This window comes from Malus domestica, chromosome 11 (genome assembly GCF_042453785.1).
Source record: "Malus domestica chromosome 11, GDT2T_hap1".
NCBI classification, from domain to species: Eukaryota; Viridiplantae; Streptophyta; class Magnoliopsida; order Rosales; family Rosaceae; genus Malus; species Malus domestica.
The window spans coordinates 12,404,793-12,420,934 of NC_091671.1; the positions used below are offsets into that span (position 1 = coordinate 12,404,793).

Sequence of the window (16,142 nt, forward strand, 5' to 3'; positions counted from 1 at the left end):
ATCACTACAAGAAAACATGGATTAAGTGATTGAATTTTTTGTGGTGCGTGAAAATTCATCACATATAGGTAAAACAAGTGACGTTTTTTTAAATCGTCACTTTAAGATTTTTGCAGGACATCAAAATATTTTGCGTCACTTATACTTTTGGATTCGCCACAAAAAAGTAGGCGGGAAAGTTTACTACCAAACAAAATTTTAATAAGTCACGCAATGTTAAATTCATCACATAAGAAGAGGGAAGGCCACATGGCCATTCCTCACATATAATATTGATTTAAAAATAAAAAATATAGATGCAATTATCAAAACCCCCAAATAACAAAACCTATCTATTTATTCTCATTTATTCCCAGTCTTCAGCACCTTTTCGTCTACTCCTTCACCCTAACGTCGACGACCGGCTACTTGGTGGTTGCCAGCGACGGCGACTACCACCTCTCCTTCGTCTCCCTCCCTCAGCCATTCTCCCACCCTTTGATTCTTGTTCACTAACTCTCTTATCTCTCTGATATAATAAGATCAAAATTGGGGAAAGAGAAGTTTGATTTTTTCTCAAGTTTTTTCAGTTGACAACAAGGTACTTTGTTTCTCTACATTTCTTTAATTTTTTTTGGATTTTTTTTCTTTAATTATTCCCCAGATTCTGATTTTCTTTCGCTAAAGATCCTATTGCTGGTGAACTGTTCTCTACTTCAGGGAGAGTTATACTAGCAGTGAATTTTCTGTTTCAGTCTTGATTCTTCTTTACTCTTTGGAGTCAAAATTTTGGTCTTGGTGGTTAATATATGTTTTTATATTTTTTCTTAGTCCCCTAACTAAGTGTTATCTTTTTGATTTTTTTTTGTTTTTGTTCAGATGTTGGAAGTTTGTAACCATTAAGTTGCATGTTGTCTTTCTTGAGAGAGGCGTGTTGTCAAGAGTCAAGACTAGGTTCGCCTTGAAAATTTTTGGGTAGGGCCTACAGTTATCTTAGTGCCGTTTCTTATTAGCTACTTGTGTTGGGAATTCTTTAGATGTGTACTTTCTTGTGTTTTAGTTGGCTGAAAAATGGTGATGGTAGGAGATCTAGTAGCACATAAATATAAGAAATGATTAAAACTACTTACATCCCTCCATTTGAGCTCCGTAAATCACTCGTAGAGTTCTCTGGAAAATTTAAGTTTGTTTGAATGTATTTTTCATAGATTGATTAATGTACAAAAGGGGATATATAATGAGGTAGAAGGTTACAAGCAACCCTACCTTGGCAAATCCTACTAACTCGGTAAACCCTAAAGTTGTCACTCCTTAAATTAAGGGAGTGCAGCAAGTAGCTAGCACACACTATCAACAAGTCATCTAGATGTCAATCTTTCTCAAATTAAGGGATTAGACTTAATAGAGAATCCCATGGAAAGAGGAAACATAAAATCTGGTAGCATCAGTCACCCCATATCGTCTAATATCCATATGCAACATCAGTATGCAGGATCAGTCATATGTAGCATCAGTCACCCCATATGTATGCAGCATCAGTCATATGCAGCATCAGTTATGTAGCATCAATCACCCTATATCGTCTAATAATCAATCAATATGCAACATCAGTCACCCTATATGTATGCAGCATTAGTTTTTCATTGTGATTCGGGGAAAAAAAATGTTTATATGACATGAAGAGGAAAGGTGGGAAAATGTGAATATGATAGTTTGAGATGATGGATTAAGAGCCGCAAAGTGGACTTCATACAGCACCTTATGGTTGTGCTCTCATCTAACTATACTCTAATGCACATTTATCTTTGTACATATATGAAATTTTTATACTTTCATGATTTTCAGGATTGAAGGTGCTCAAGGTCGAGATTACTTAAGTACAAGACCAAAGCTCCAAGTTGGTAAGTTGTCTTTAATGCTTGCAATTTACAATGACAGATTATTAATGCTACCACTAGCCAAATAATCATTGCATTTGAATAGTAATGATGAATACGAAGTATTGTGCATGTATATGCTAAAAGCATGGTGGTTTTTTTGTTAGATTATTGCAAATTTAGTATCTAGCATGGTGATTTTTGTATGATTTCTCTATTTTCTAGTACGTTTATTTTAGCATCTAGTTGTTATTGAGTTAGGATATGTGAATTTTTCAATTGAGCTTCTTGACGTTTTTTGTTGTTATATTATACATCTATCTTAACAATTTTACATATATTTATTCATATATATATATATATATATATATATATTTTTTTTTTTTTTCAATTATGGCAACCTATTGAAATATGTCAGAATGTGCAGGTCAATACTAGGATTGAAGTGATCTGATTTTATGGATCGACAATGGATTCGTAGTCGGGATTGCCTTAGTTCCGAATATAGAAAATGGATCAAGTCATTTATTGACATTTCTTATCACCATGTGAATGAGAATAATCAAATACCATGTCCTTGTAGAGTTTTCTACAACATATTTTTTCACTTAGTTGAAGATGTTCATCTCCATTTGTTGAATTCAGGTATGGATATGAATTATGATAGATGGATATATCATATGGAGCATATCCAACAAGTGCAAGAAGAATCTTTGGTATCTACGAACAATGAGGCAACCAGTAACTCTAATGTCAACATGTTTAATATGATTGAGGATGTCTTTGAAGGAATAGATGATGATGATGATGATGATGATCAAGATACAATAGGGAACCAAGATACCATATGGGGTGGTGATATGACCAATGCATGGACAGATGTTGATACTTATGAGATGTTGCTTGGTGAAGCTCAAAAGGAACTATACCTTGGATGTAAGCAATATACAGTTTTGACATACGTCGTGGAGTTGATTCACACCAAAGTTGACAACCACATGGAAAACAAGGCAATTGATAAGATGTTAGCAATGATGAAGAAAATGTGTCCCCAGCCTAACAATGTTCCTAACTCATTTCGTGAGTGCAAGAAGATATTGAAAAGTCTTGGATTGGGGTGTGAAAATATACATGGTTGCTACTATGATTGTGCACTATTTTATAAAGAACACAAAAACAAAGATAGATGTCCAGTTTGTAATGAGCCAAGGTATAAGGATAGTCATTATGAGCAGAGGAAGAAAGTTCCAAGAAAAGTGTTGCGATACTTTCCACTTAAGCCAAGGCTACAGAGGTTGTTCTTATCGAGATATACAAGCAAAGACATGAGGTGGCACAAGGAGAAAAGAATCAATGATGGGAACACAATGAGGCATCTAGCAGACTCGAGTGCTTGGAAAGAATTTGACCAAATGTACCCTAATTTTGCTCGAGACCCACGAAATGTCCGATTGGGCTTTGCGAGTGACGGGTTTATTCCTTATTCAGATATAAGTAAGTCGTATAGTATGTGGCCAGTTGTTGTATTTCCATATAATTTGCCCCTATGGAAATGCATGAAAAAACCTTTTTCTTTTTTGACCTTATTAATTCCTGGACCAAAAGCACCTGGAAATGAGATTGATGTTTATTTGCGTCCATTGGTTGATGAGCTTAAGGAACTGTGGGAAAATAGTGTTCCAATCCATGATAAGATGATTGGGAGTACATTTAATTTGTGTGCAGCTATTATATGGATCATTAACGACTTCCCGGCTTGTAGAAATTTATCAGGTTGGAGCACTCATGGCAAGTTGGCATGTCCAGTGTGCAATGAGGATGGATCTCACACTAAGTTGGGAGACAAGTATTACCATATTGGGCACCGTCGTTACTTACCTATGAATCACTTATGGCACAAAAATACTTAACTTTTTAATGGTCGCCGAGAGATGAGACATCGTCCTAGAGAATTCTCAGGTGATGACATACTTGATCAACTTGATTCCCTTTTACTTCATACACTAGGCAAGCATCTTACTAATAAAGATAAGAAGAGGAAGCGGAATGTCGAAGAATTAAATTGGACAAGGAAGAGTTTTTTTTTCGAGTTGGAATACTGGTCCAAATTGAAGATTCGGCATAATCTTGATGTTATGCATATTGAGAAGAATATATTTGACTGTTTGATTGGGACATTGCTGAATACAGGGAAGTCAAAGGATACCTTAAAGGCACAGATGGATTTACAAGACATGAATATTATAAAGAGTTTGCATTTGAAACTAAATGCACATAATACATTGGATAAGCCTTTGGCTCAGTATGTATTTAAGCCATATGAGCGTAAAGATTTCTTGCATTGGTTGAAATCAATTAAATTTCCATATGGTTATGCAGCAAATATATCACATAAAGTGAATGTGGATGAAGGAAGTATATTTGGTTTGAAGAGCCATGATTGTCATGTGTTGATGAAACATGTGCTTCCTATGGGAATTCGAAAATATTTGAAAAAAAACATATATATGGTCCAATTGTTGAGTTTTCTAGTTTTTTTTTCAACAAATATGTGAAAAGACTCTGACTGTTACTGATCTTGACAAATTGGAGGAAGACATTGTCCTCATATTGTGCAAACTAGAAAAAATTTTCTCGCCTGCATTCTTCGTTCCCATGGTTCACTTAGCAGTGCACTTACCACGCGAAGCAAAATTGGCAGGACCAGTCGAATATCAATGGATGTATCCTGTAGAAAGGTAAATGGCCATGATGTTTTTGTTAGTTGCATAATTTTTTTATTTCTACGTACTAACAATTGTTCATTTATCTAGATTGTTGGGTTTGTACAAGAAATTTGTTCGTAACAAAGCTCGTCCTGAAGGCTCTATTGTGGAAGCACACTTGGCATACGAGTCTTCAACTTTTTGCTTAATGTATTTATGTGAAGTTGAGACTGAATTCACCCGACCAAAAAGAAACGATGATGGTAGTAATCCCAATGCGCTCATTTCAGTGTTTGCTCAAAAAGCACATCCATTTGGTGTTCATGTAATGGTTCAACTTTCAAGGGAAGATATAGAAGTGGCTTATTGGTATATCTTAGATAATTGCGACAAAATAGAAGACTTTAGAAAGTATGTGATAGTAATAGTTGAACATTTATTTAAATAATTATAATTCCACAACTTTCACTTACATTTTATTTATTTATGTAGTGAGCATATCGAGATTTTGGAAAGAGATAGTCATGCTAATGTACAACAAAGGCATAGACAATTGTTTCCAGAATGGTTTAGGCAACGGGTCACGTCATTGTATTATCAAGAGCCTAGATTGGTTAGTGAAGAGATTTTTTCATTAGCCCAAGGTCCAAATCAACGTATTGTCCAATACACAGGTTGTATTGTGAATGGCATTCGATATTTGGTCAGACATGTTGATCAAAACCGTACAACACAAAATATAGGGTTATGATGCCGGGGACGCATAATGGTGAAACATGTAACTTTTATGGCATCTTAGTTAATGTCATTAAAGTACAATTTACTAGAGGTTTTAAGGTGATTCTTTTCAAATGTCATTGGTACAATACAGAAACAAGAGGTAAAAAAGTTATACGAGATTATCATCTTACATCATTAAATGTAAATAATCGTTGGTACGATGGTGATCCGTATGTGTTAGCTAAACAATCACATCAAGTATTTTATATTGATGACTTAAAATTGGGTTATCCATGGAAAGTTGTGCAAAAGATACAACATATACACATTTGGGATGTTCTTGAGAAAGATGATGATGAGGAGGAGAAGGACAATGCCACTGACGAAGACAATGATGAGTATGTAGATGAAACTGAAAATTCTACAAGGCGGGTCCATAATGACGATGAAGTTGATATATCATTATGTAGAGATGATGTTGATCCTGAATCTTTTGATATTAACAACGAGGAGGTTCGAAGATTGCTAGGGCGAGGGATGAGGAGGAGGAGGAAGAAAATGAAGAGGAAGAGGATGAGGATGAGGATGAGGATGAGGAAGAGGATGAGGAGGAGAATGTTGGAACCAATGATACTAATGATGATTACAATTGATGACTATGGTGAGATCTATGCATTATAAATTAATATTTATTATCCTACAATAGTAAATATATTTGCCTATCATTTTACAAATAGTCACTATGCTTATAATGGTTTGTGTTTGTATATATTATTATTTTGGTTGTGTTATTTACTTTTATGTTTCATATTTAGATGGCAACTTCTACACAACAAGGAAAAAGGGTGAAGCGGGTGAGGGATCCCTTACCTCCTCCTCCAAATGATGCATTTGCACCGCCACCACCACCTCCTTTGCCACCTCCTCCGCCACCACCACCTTCTCCACCACCACCTGCAGCTCCGCGAGGAAAGAGGGTGAAGTGGGTGAGGGATCCCTTACCTTCTCCTACAAATGATGCACTTGCACCTCATCCACCACCTCCTCCACCAACACCTTTTCCATCACCACCTGCACCTTCGCCAACAAACACTAACCCAGGTAAGAAAGAACCCAGGTAAGAAAGGTAGTTACAATTATTTACTTTTTCCTTATTAACGTAGTTTTCGACAACACATTACATTGATTAGAGATACGTATATTTTTCTAGAGACAGATTTTGATTTTTTTGCAAAAAAGATGACTCGTGGAAAGTCATGTGGGAAAGGTGTCCATGATATTTCAGAGGCCAATAACGAGCTGAAGATGCCAATCATCTTTGATTTTAAACATCAAGTTCCAAGTGATCCAGTTGTGTTAGGTTTTTTCACGTCCGAGATAAGGAATATTGTTCGAACTTATTCACCGGTTTGCTATGAGAGATGGTTTAAGGTCCCAGCTTCAGAAAAGAAGAAACTGCAAGAGAAGTTTGCTTGTGAGTTTTGAATTTAATTCAATTAATTCATTGTAATTTCAAGCATTCACTTGCATATATTTATGTTTAACAATAGGGATTATTTGTTGTGGACTTATCCCATCCGAAGGTTATTAAATATGTTGACAAGAAGATGGCAAAGTTGTACTCTCAGTTTAAGCACCGGTTGCATCTACACTACTTGTCATGTGGAACACCTGCAAGAGGACGAGCTAAGCTTCCAAATGATATGATATGGAATGGGAGACCAAAGAGTCATTGGGATTGGTTATGTGATAATGTTTACAATACTACACTCTTGTTGGTATGTATTCTATACAATCTTTTCTAGTATAAATCCAAGTTAGAAACCAATTCTTTCAACATGAAGACTTCTTGTCGTGTTCTACAAATTCAATTTTTATGGTAAGAACCTCTAACCTTTTATGCTTCATTTTTATTTTGGTTGTCATCTGCTTAATTTTCCAATGCGAAATTGTGACTTGTCGTGTTCTTCGAACATAGTGTTTCTAGTTATAACTCTTGCATTCTAGCTCTTACCTTATATGCTTCTTCATTTTCATTTTAGTTGTAGGCTGGTTAATCCTTACAAAGTGAAATGCATAGACTTTTTTTGTGTTCGTTCTTTAAATTCAGTATTTATGGCTAAAATTTCTACATCTTGGCTTTGTTACTTTTTGTTTCTTATTTTCCCTTTATTTATTGAGATTTTCCTTGTCTTGTAGTTGGTGGCTTTATTCATCTTATTTGTTCTTATGGAACTCATCTGCTTAGTGTCATTTTGCAGGCCACCGATTAGTGTTTCAATTGTTTGTTTTATATGAATTTTGTTTCTTTGAGTGTGATTAAGATCTCATGTTGTTTGTCTATAACATTTATATTTTGTTAGGATAGGATTTATGTATCTTAGCTTACTTGGCTATACAGCCACACACTTTTTTACTTGTAATTTTCAAATCTGCTCAAACACCTATTTAATTAGGTTAGAATTAGGAATATGGCAAAAGTAATATAACCTCTATTTCTGTGGAAATTTTAAGTTTGTTTGAATGTATTTTTCATAGATTGATTGAATGTACAAGGGGGATATTTAATGAGGTAGAAGGTTACAAGCAACCCTACCTTGGCAAATCCTACTAACCTGGTAAACCCTAAAGCTATAACTCCTTAAATTAAGGAAGTGCAGCAAGTAGCTAGCACACAACTATCAACAGGTCATCTAGATGTCAAACTTCCTCAAATTAAAGGATTAGACTTAATAGAGAATCCCATAGAAAGAGGAAACATAAAATTTGGCAGCATCAGTCACCCCATATCTTTTAATATCCATATGCAGCATCAGTCACCCCATATCATCTAATAATCAGTCAGTATGCAGCATCAGTCACCCCATATTGTCTAATAATCAGTCACCCCATATCGTCTAATAATTAGTCACCCCATATGTATGCATCATCAGTCATGCAACATAAGTTATATGCAGCATTAGTCACCCCGTATCATCTAATTGTTTCGATAGCCATATTTGAAATAAAAATATCCTAACATGCATTAATGAATTTCACCTAGTGGTTAAATTGATTGTTACTTCTTTACACTTGGGTAATTTTGAGTTAAAATCTGAAGTTTGTTGACTGTTACTTCTTGAAACTTAGATAATTTGGAGTTAAAATTTAATGTTTGAAAATGATTATCATATACTCATTTGACTAACTGTGTTAGCCTAATGCCCTTGGTAGAAGAAAGAGTATCTTCCATTCAATTTCCTTAAGCTTGGTGTTTATATGTTTCTCTCTACTTAGCTTGTGATGTTTCTAACATTGTTGACCGAGAGAATATAGAAGGTGAGGTGAGATAACCATCTAAGGTGAATGAATATGTACAACTGAAATACATGACGTTATATATGACAAGTTTGAGAGCTTGAAACTTTCCAAATTGTACACATGTATAGCTAACTAAATCTTCTTTTGTATGTCATGTACCAAATGTGTAATGTAGGAGCTTTCAAGGCAAAATGTTGATAATAGGAAGACACAGAAGTATCACCACAATGGAGGGGCAAGGCCATTTATCCAACATGTTAGGAAGGCCCAGATGGTAATGAAATTAAATTACTTATTATACTCATTATGGAATTTACATATTCTAATGTATGTTTCTGCATTATTGAGCAGAAAGGAAATCCATTATCTGTGATTGACAATTGGGGGGCTCTCCATAATGACAAGAACGGTTAGTGGATAAATGATGTTGCCCGGGACAAATATGTAAGTCATTCACGAACTTATCATTTGTGTCATTTTAAGGGAGATGGAGATTAAAAAAAAAATCAAATTTGACATGATACAACTTAGGAAACAAAAATAAAGTGAACATGCAAGATTGAATTGAAAAAAAACTAAATATAACTAGATAGAAGCTAAAAGGTTATATCTAACATACATTCAAACATAAACTACTTTAAAGGTTATACGTTGTATGTTGCCTAATCTTATGTAAAACACATTGAACCATAAACTACAAAATCATATGTAAAGACAGTTTATACCCAATGGTTTGCTTCTACATCAGTTCAGGATCACATCCAAGTATTTAAGTGGTGTTTTCTTAAGCATATTGTGGCTGATATGTTTGAAACAAAAGAAACTTATTTGTTTGTATTTTAATATGAAAGGATAACATGAAGAAAAAGAAGAATGAAGTTAAGGAGAAGCTAATCCAAGAAGCGCTTGAAGGTACTATATTCGATTCCCTACAAGTACCATTGGAAGATGAATTTGGAATCATGGCTAAGAACCTTGGAAGGAAGGGAAAATCTGTTAATGGTGTAGGTCTTTTTCCTCGTACGTATACCTTTAGTTGTGTTTCTTCTATGTCTTCAAGTTCTGAGTTAACTGATATGAGAGATCAGATCAAGATTCTATCAAATGGTTTCCTCAAATTGCAACAGGAAAATGAATAATTGAGAGCTCGGTTGGATTTACAAAATGATGATGAAACCTTGGCATAAAAAATTATGGCTTTTTTGGCTGCAAGTCAGGGGCAGACCAACAATAACTTGAAGGAATCTGATGGTAATAACTCATCTAGTGAAAATGTTTATTCTGAACTGGAAAAACATTACTCGGAAAAAGAATGATTTCGATAGTTATGTCTTTTGTTATTAGTTAAGTATGCACATGGTAGACATTTTTGTTAGCACCTCAATGTGTCTTAGACTTTTCTTTTGTTAGTTAGTACCTTAAACGGTCCATGTATAGGCCTTGGTACCCTTCTTCACAAATTGCTATTATTAAGATAGGTCACTATGGGTTAGATTGTTTTTGGGATGTTTATGTTATTTTGTTGGATGTATAGTTGTTGAACATATTCGAACTTATTTGGTTTAATTGTTGATTAATGAAAATGGGAAGTATTACCTTATAATTGTTATGAGTTGCTATTCTAGATTACGAAAACACGAATAAGTAATGGATTCCTCAAATATTATTCCTAAATAGTTATTTGATTATAACATATGTGACATAAGCCACTTCACCCATCAAAAGAATATGTGACGATTTTAGCGTCACTTAGTGTAATTATATAATTCTGGGATCATATTGAGTGACCCAAAAAGCATGACTTATAAGTCTGATATGAGACGAAAAACATAGGTCATTGAAATTTGTATTTTGTGATGCTAATTTCGTCACATATTAGAATAATAAGTGACGGAAGAAGCGTCACGTAAAAGAAAAATATGTGGCAACTCCAATATTCGTCACTTAAACTATCAGTGACGCTGTATAGGTGACGCTAATTGTGACACTGAAATTTCGTCACATATAGTCGAATGTGACGATTTTTCATATTTATGTGACGAATGTTAGTCGTCACAAAAGCCATGTTTTCTTGTAGTGTATTCTCCCTCAAACGATTTGAAGGTTAGAGATCCCTTGTTGTGCATTCACTTGCCTCTATGGCTAAGTGGCTTAACCCCAACTATGTCGTGGACACCCTTTGACGAAGTGACCTTGACATAGTCAAAGATCAATGATTTAACCATAAGACAACTATGATGCCTCAGGTCAAATGACTACTTTGCATTATCCCAACCATGAGTTTTCATGTGACATGAGTATGAGAACTTTGTTGATCGCGTCCTACATGCTTGTCTTGGTGTCAGTCACACCAATGACTCGAGACTAGTCACTTTCTCCATGTACTGATCTTAACGGACAGTCAATTCCCAATTGGCAATCCTATGATCATGAATGTTTAGGATATGTCTACGAAAGAGAATGACCTCATGAATCTAACTTCTTTATATCACATTCTCCCAATTACATATTCCTTAGACTTATCATTTAAACATAAACATTTATATGAGACGGCTTTAAACAATAATCTTTGCCCTTTATGCTAAACTATATTAGTTTAACATGTGAAATGTCCGTAAAGTATCATCATATGATTGACTTTAGGGCACATTTCCAACAATTTTGAATAGGTTTAAAAATAGAGAAGATAATATTTAATAAACAACTGATTAAATCATATTATTGCAAGCCCATTGTGAGGTGCCTGCCCCTCTCCCTTAGTGTAAATAATATCGTTTGTTCAAAAAAAAAAATCATTTGACAACTAATTGAATCACATTATTATGTGCGTGCGAAATACCTTTTTTTTTATAACCGGCACTACACGCCTCTTAAGATGTTTTAAACGTGTTTAAAAATAGAGAAAATAATATTTAATAAACAACTGATTGAATCACATTATTGATAACCTATTGTGAGGTACTAATTATTAAAAAAAAACTGTAGAAACAGAATTAATTACTAAAAAACACTGTTTATATGACGAAAATACCCATGCAATATTTGGTGCATTTTTTTGGATTGCTTTTGAATTTTTTTATTTGGGGGCATTTTTATCCACTTATTTTGGTGAAACTTGTAACCCCAAAAAACACTGTTCACAACAGTGTTGGCTTTATATATAGAGATAGAGGTACAACAACCTTCAAACTTATGCAATTCAAGTACCAGAAATAGAAATAGATTGTTCAAAAAGAAAAGAAGAAATAGAAATAGAGGAAATTAGACATAAGCATTCAAAATTTACATTTTCTAAACATTTGTGGGTTTTCAACTTTTAATTAGAGTGCTTCCACCTTTATTCATGTCATTTTTCTAATTTCCAACTAAACATTTATATATACATATATATATATATATATATATATATATATATATATTAAAGAATATAAGAGTTCGTATGAAAACAGAAATCGTCCTAAATTCATGGCAATTGAATTTTTTTTGAATTGTGTAACAATTGATTGAGAAAACTGTGAACTAACTCCTTTCCTTTTCTTTTGTTTCTCTTTTTCGTTTTTGTAAAATATGAGTCCTTATTCCAAGAATTAGTTGTTAAGAATTAATATATCGTTGTGCTAAAAGAAAGAATTAATAGAATATTTTTAGTACAACATTTTAACATGAAAACTTATATTTTTTAGGGTTACACATAATGTACCATTATATTTTTATACGTATCAAAATTAGGATAGCACAACGTACCAATAGCTTGGTATTGGTATTTACCAATAAAGAATTACATAGTGTACCTAAATTAATATTTTATAACATACTAAAATACAAATACGTACCCAACTTAGGAATATTGTATAACGTACCAATAATTTGGTATTGGGACGTTATATTTAGACATATGTGCGTGCTTTTATCATTTCTTATAATTAGATGTGAATAGAATCTTTGTTGTAATTTTTTAGAATTTAAAAACTTTTCTATTTGAGTAAAAATTTCTTTTGAAACCAATTTTTATAAGATAAGATTTTTTATTTTTTATTTTTTGAAAGGAAATGATTATATTGAAGCAAACTCAGTGAGAGTTACATTTGTCTTGGAGAAGAAGCTTCTGAATAAGAGTAGGAGGCTCCTCAGTCCAAATTAGTGCATTATTAATAGACAAAGCAAACTTAGCTAAACAATGGGTAACCCCGTTGCATAATCAAGGACCAAAATTAAGCTTCAAATCTGAAAAAACAGGAGCAATTTTTAGCACATCGTCCGCAAATCATTCCCAAGGCCGATGAATCCGAGTGAGTCTTGTTGAGGAGTTTTAGTAGTTTTGTGATATTAATTCATTTGTGAATTAATTGGTAAATTGAATATAACAAAGAACATATTTTTTAATTAAAAATTTGTAAAAGAATATTTAATCAAAAGTCTTAAAGCTATACATGTTTGATTTAAAAAATTCAGAATTGAAGGACCTGCGAAAACGATTTCCCTAACAAAAACAGAAGAAGAAAAAATTGATATGTAAAGGGTAAATTTATTAATTCAAAGAATAAAACAACTTACGACCTCTAGTGGCAGAGCACTTTACCTTACGCCAATGACAAGGGTTTGGGACTTGCCCACCCCCTTTTCTGGACCAAAAAAAGTAAAGACAAAAACCATTTACACCAATCAAAATGTCTTACTTTAATAAGACTGAAAATTCAGAGTGCAATAATACACATACATGAAATCATATGATCTAAAACTCTTATCAATCAAACAAGAGAGTTCTTAGTTGATTTCTTAACCTCATGGGTATCATTATCTTGGCTCAAAAGTGGAGTGCCATCCTTTCCTTTAATCGGAGATCCCAATGAGACGTCACCACCAGCTTGTTTCTTCTTGTTTTCCTGGGCACAAAAATATGAATACAATCCCATCCCAAAAATGGCAACCAGAATTCCAATTATATTCCTCTCAGTGAAGGGGTCATGAAGTAATGTGTAGCCAAACCCTAGAACAAGGCATGTCTTGAGGTGACCTAGCACTTGATATGTAACTGGGGATGTCTTGCCAATTACTAAGAAGGTGCTGAAGTTCACAGACACAGCTATCAGGCATGAAAGTACGATGAATACCTGCACACAAAAAACAAAAAATAATGTAAAAATATGTGAGAATAATATCTTCTTGTCAATTTTATAATATCAAACAATCTATCAAGAGAACATTCAATCGTATGTATTTTTATCATCTAGATGAGCAACTTCTCTTGTTAAATAGGTTGACATGTTACAGTGTCATATTTTATATCAATTAGAACCATTAATCGTGAACATGTTTCATTAGCTCATTTTCTTCTTAAGCAGCCTTAAGATGTTTATATATATATATATATATATGTTGCCACATTATCAATCATAATCATAATTCCTCTTATATTAATCAATTTGACATATTATATATGTTGCCAGATTACAAATAAGAAGAGTTACTATGTTTAATTGAAATCAATCATGGAATATAAATTGCAATTAATATATGTAAAGGAGAATGTACCTACCAATACTATAGAAGAGTATTTATGGGCAAAAACATTTTGCTTGGTAAGGAACTGGTCCACCACAGGGCCTGATACAAAAAGAATAGCTGCTTGAAAAGGGGCTGATTGGTAGAGAAGCTGAGTAGAGGAGACATTGAGCCTTTTCTGTATTGTGTTTGTTAGCTAAATTGGAAACTTAGTTAAGAATTAACTTGTTCTACAAGCAACTGAGCCAGATGACCTGCCCAAAAGAGACTTGGAAAATAGATGGTAGTTGGAAAAAAAAAAAAATTGATATACAAAAAAATAAAATAAAGAATACGAAGGATACAATTTGTCCAACACAGGTTGTTACGATGGCTAGAAGAGAGAGAATCGTTCCAACAAAATTGAGCTGGAGGTCTGTCACTGAGGCAATTCCAACTCCAACAACTAATAAGAAGAGAGAAAACTTGATCTTCTGGCTGCAATAATTAGATAAAAGTAAAAGGGTTACTAATTTTGAAATATATATATATAAACTTGTGGACCTTCCATTTAAAAATGCATAATACCTGAATTGCTTTTTAAGGAAAAGAGTTTCCAATAACACAGTAAAGGGTATAATTGCAAGCTTGGTCATCTGCAAAAACAGAATCCAAAATGTTATAACAAAGACAATTGTGCAGAACATATGACACTCTCGAGGTGACCTAAAATTAAAACTAAATTAAATTACCTGGTAGAATCCAATGGAATTGAATCCGAGGCTCAAGTTTAGCAATCCAATGGAAACTCCATTAAGAATGCCAAAGAGCATGACAGTCTTCATGTCAATTGACTTACTCTCGAAAAATTTGAGACGTTGTGCCGCATGAAGGGTGCCAAATGTTACCATCAGATGCCAACTGGTAAGCGTCGTTGCTACAAAAAAAAAAAAAAAAAAAAGAAAAAAAAAAAAAAAAAAAGAAAAAAAAGATTATTGAAATGACAAAAGAAAATTTAGTTTATCATCAAATGAGAAAAGAAAATTTGAGTTATTACCAAAAGGGAAGCCGAGATTGCTCATCAAAGCTTTGTTGCATATAACAATAGAGACGGACGATGCCACTGAAAGAAACAGTGCACCAATAACGCCCAATTGGAATCCAGCCATTTCTCCCATGATCTTCAGTGATGATGTATATTCTATCATGAAAAGAAAAAGAGGATTATGATATAGTTTTGAGAACTAATTACGTACCAGTATTAATATAATATGTTTTTCCAAACTATGTCAAGTGCTGCTTGCAATTGAAATTTAGATAACTAATGAACGGTTGCTGGAAACTTATCATTTCTAAAGTACACTAATGAGGAAATTTTAATACAATGTATGACTTGCCAACCTACACGGTCTAATGATAATACTAATTGGTAAGCTTTAGCTACCTTCTTAATTTAATATTGATCAACTTGGTTAATTTACACCATCATCTTCATCACACTTCTGAATTATATGCAGTAATATCACTTTGTCAAATAAAAAAAAACATGTAGAACTAATGAGATCATAACGTGAAAACGACCATAAGAGTTCCTTCTTTGACTATTATATGAGTAAAAACTGGATTAGAATATGATAAGGAAAAAGAAAAAAAGACGATATGAGTTGCTAATGAAACCAGAAAACCTGATGGGAGTCTAAGAGCCCCAGAAACCTCAGCAAAGAAAACCAATTGCAACAAATGTGATCAAGGTTACTGGTCAACCTCTTGAGATGATCAAATGTGCCAATTATGAGTTGCTAATGATACATATATATAACCCTAGCTTTACAAACTGATGGTGGAGTTGGATATGAACGACCAAGCTTTAATTAAACCACGAACTCAGAGAGAAAGGAAAAGAGAGAGAAAAAGAGAGATAGAATAGTATTGTCGCGGCAATAATTGGATTTTTATAAGAATGCAAAGGTTTTGCACCCTTTTTATTTTAGACGACTTTTGTCGTTGGTGCCGAACTCCGTTAAATTTAAAACAATATTTGGATATTTTATTTATAAAGAAAACTAACGAAAAGTTCAAA

At 33.6% G+C, this 16,142-nt stretch overlaps 1 protein-coding gene across 1 annotated transcript; it reads right to left on the reverse strand.

The window, feature by feature from the left end:
- Positions 1 to 13,086: 13,086 nt before the first annotated feature.
- On the reverse strand, positions 13,087 to 16,018 carry LOC103447895 (UDP-xylose transporter 1). The gene is made up of 7 exons (XM_008387103.4): positions 15,748 to 16,018; positions 15,120 to 15,263; positions 14,815 to 14,999; positions 14,651 to 14,718; positions 14,428 to 14,560; positions 14,118 to 14,279; positions 13,087 to 13,692 (listed from the first exon to the last, which is right to left on the reverse strand). The coding sequence occupies exons 2-7, from the start codon at positions 15,238 to 15,240 to the stop codon at positions 13,330 to 13,332; spliced, it is 1,032 nt and encodes a 343-aa protein (XP_008385325.1). The 5' UTR covers positions 15,241 to 15,263; positions 15,748 to 16,018; the 3' UTR covers positions 13,087 to 13,329.
- Positions 16,019 to 16,142: the final 124 nt, after the last annotated feature.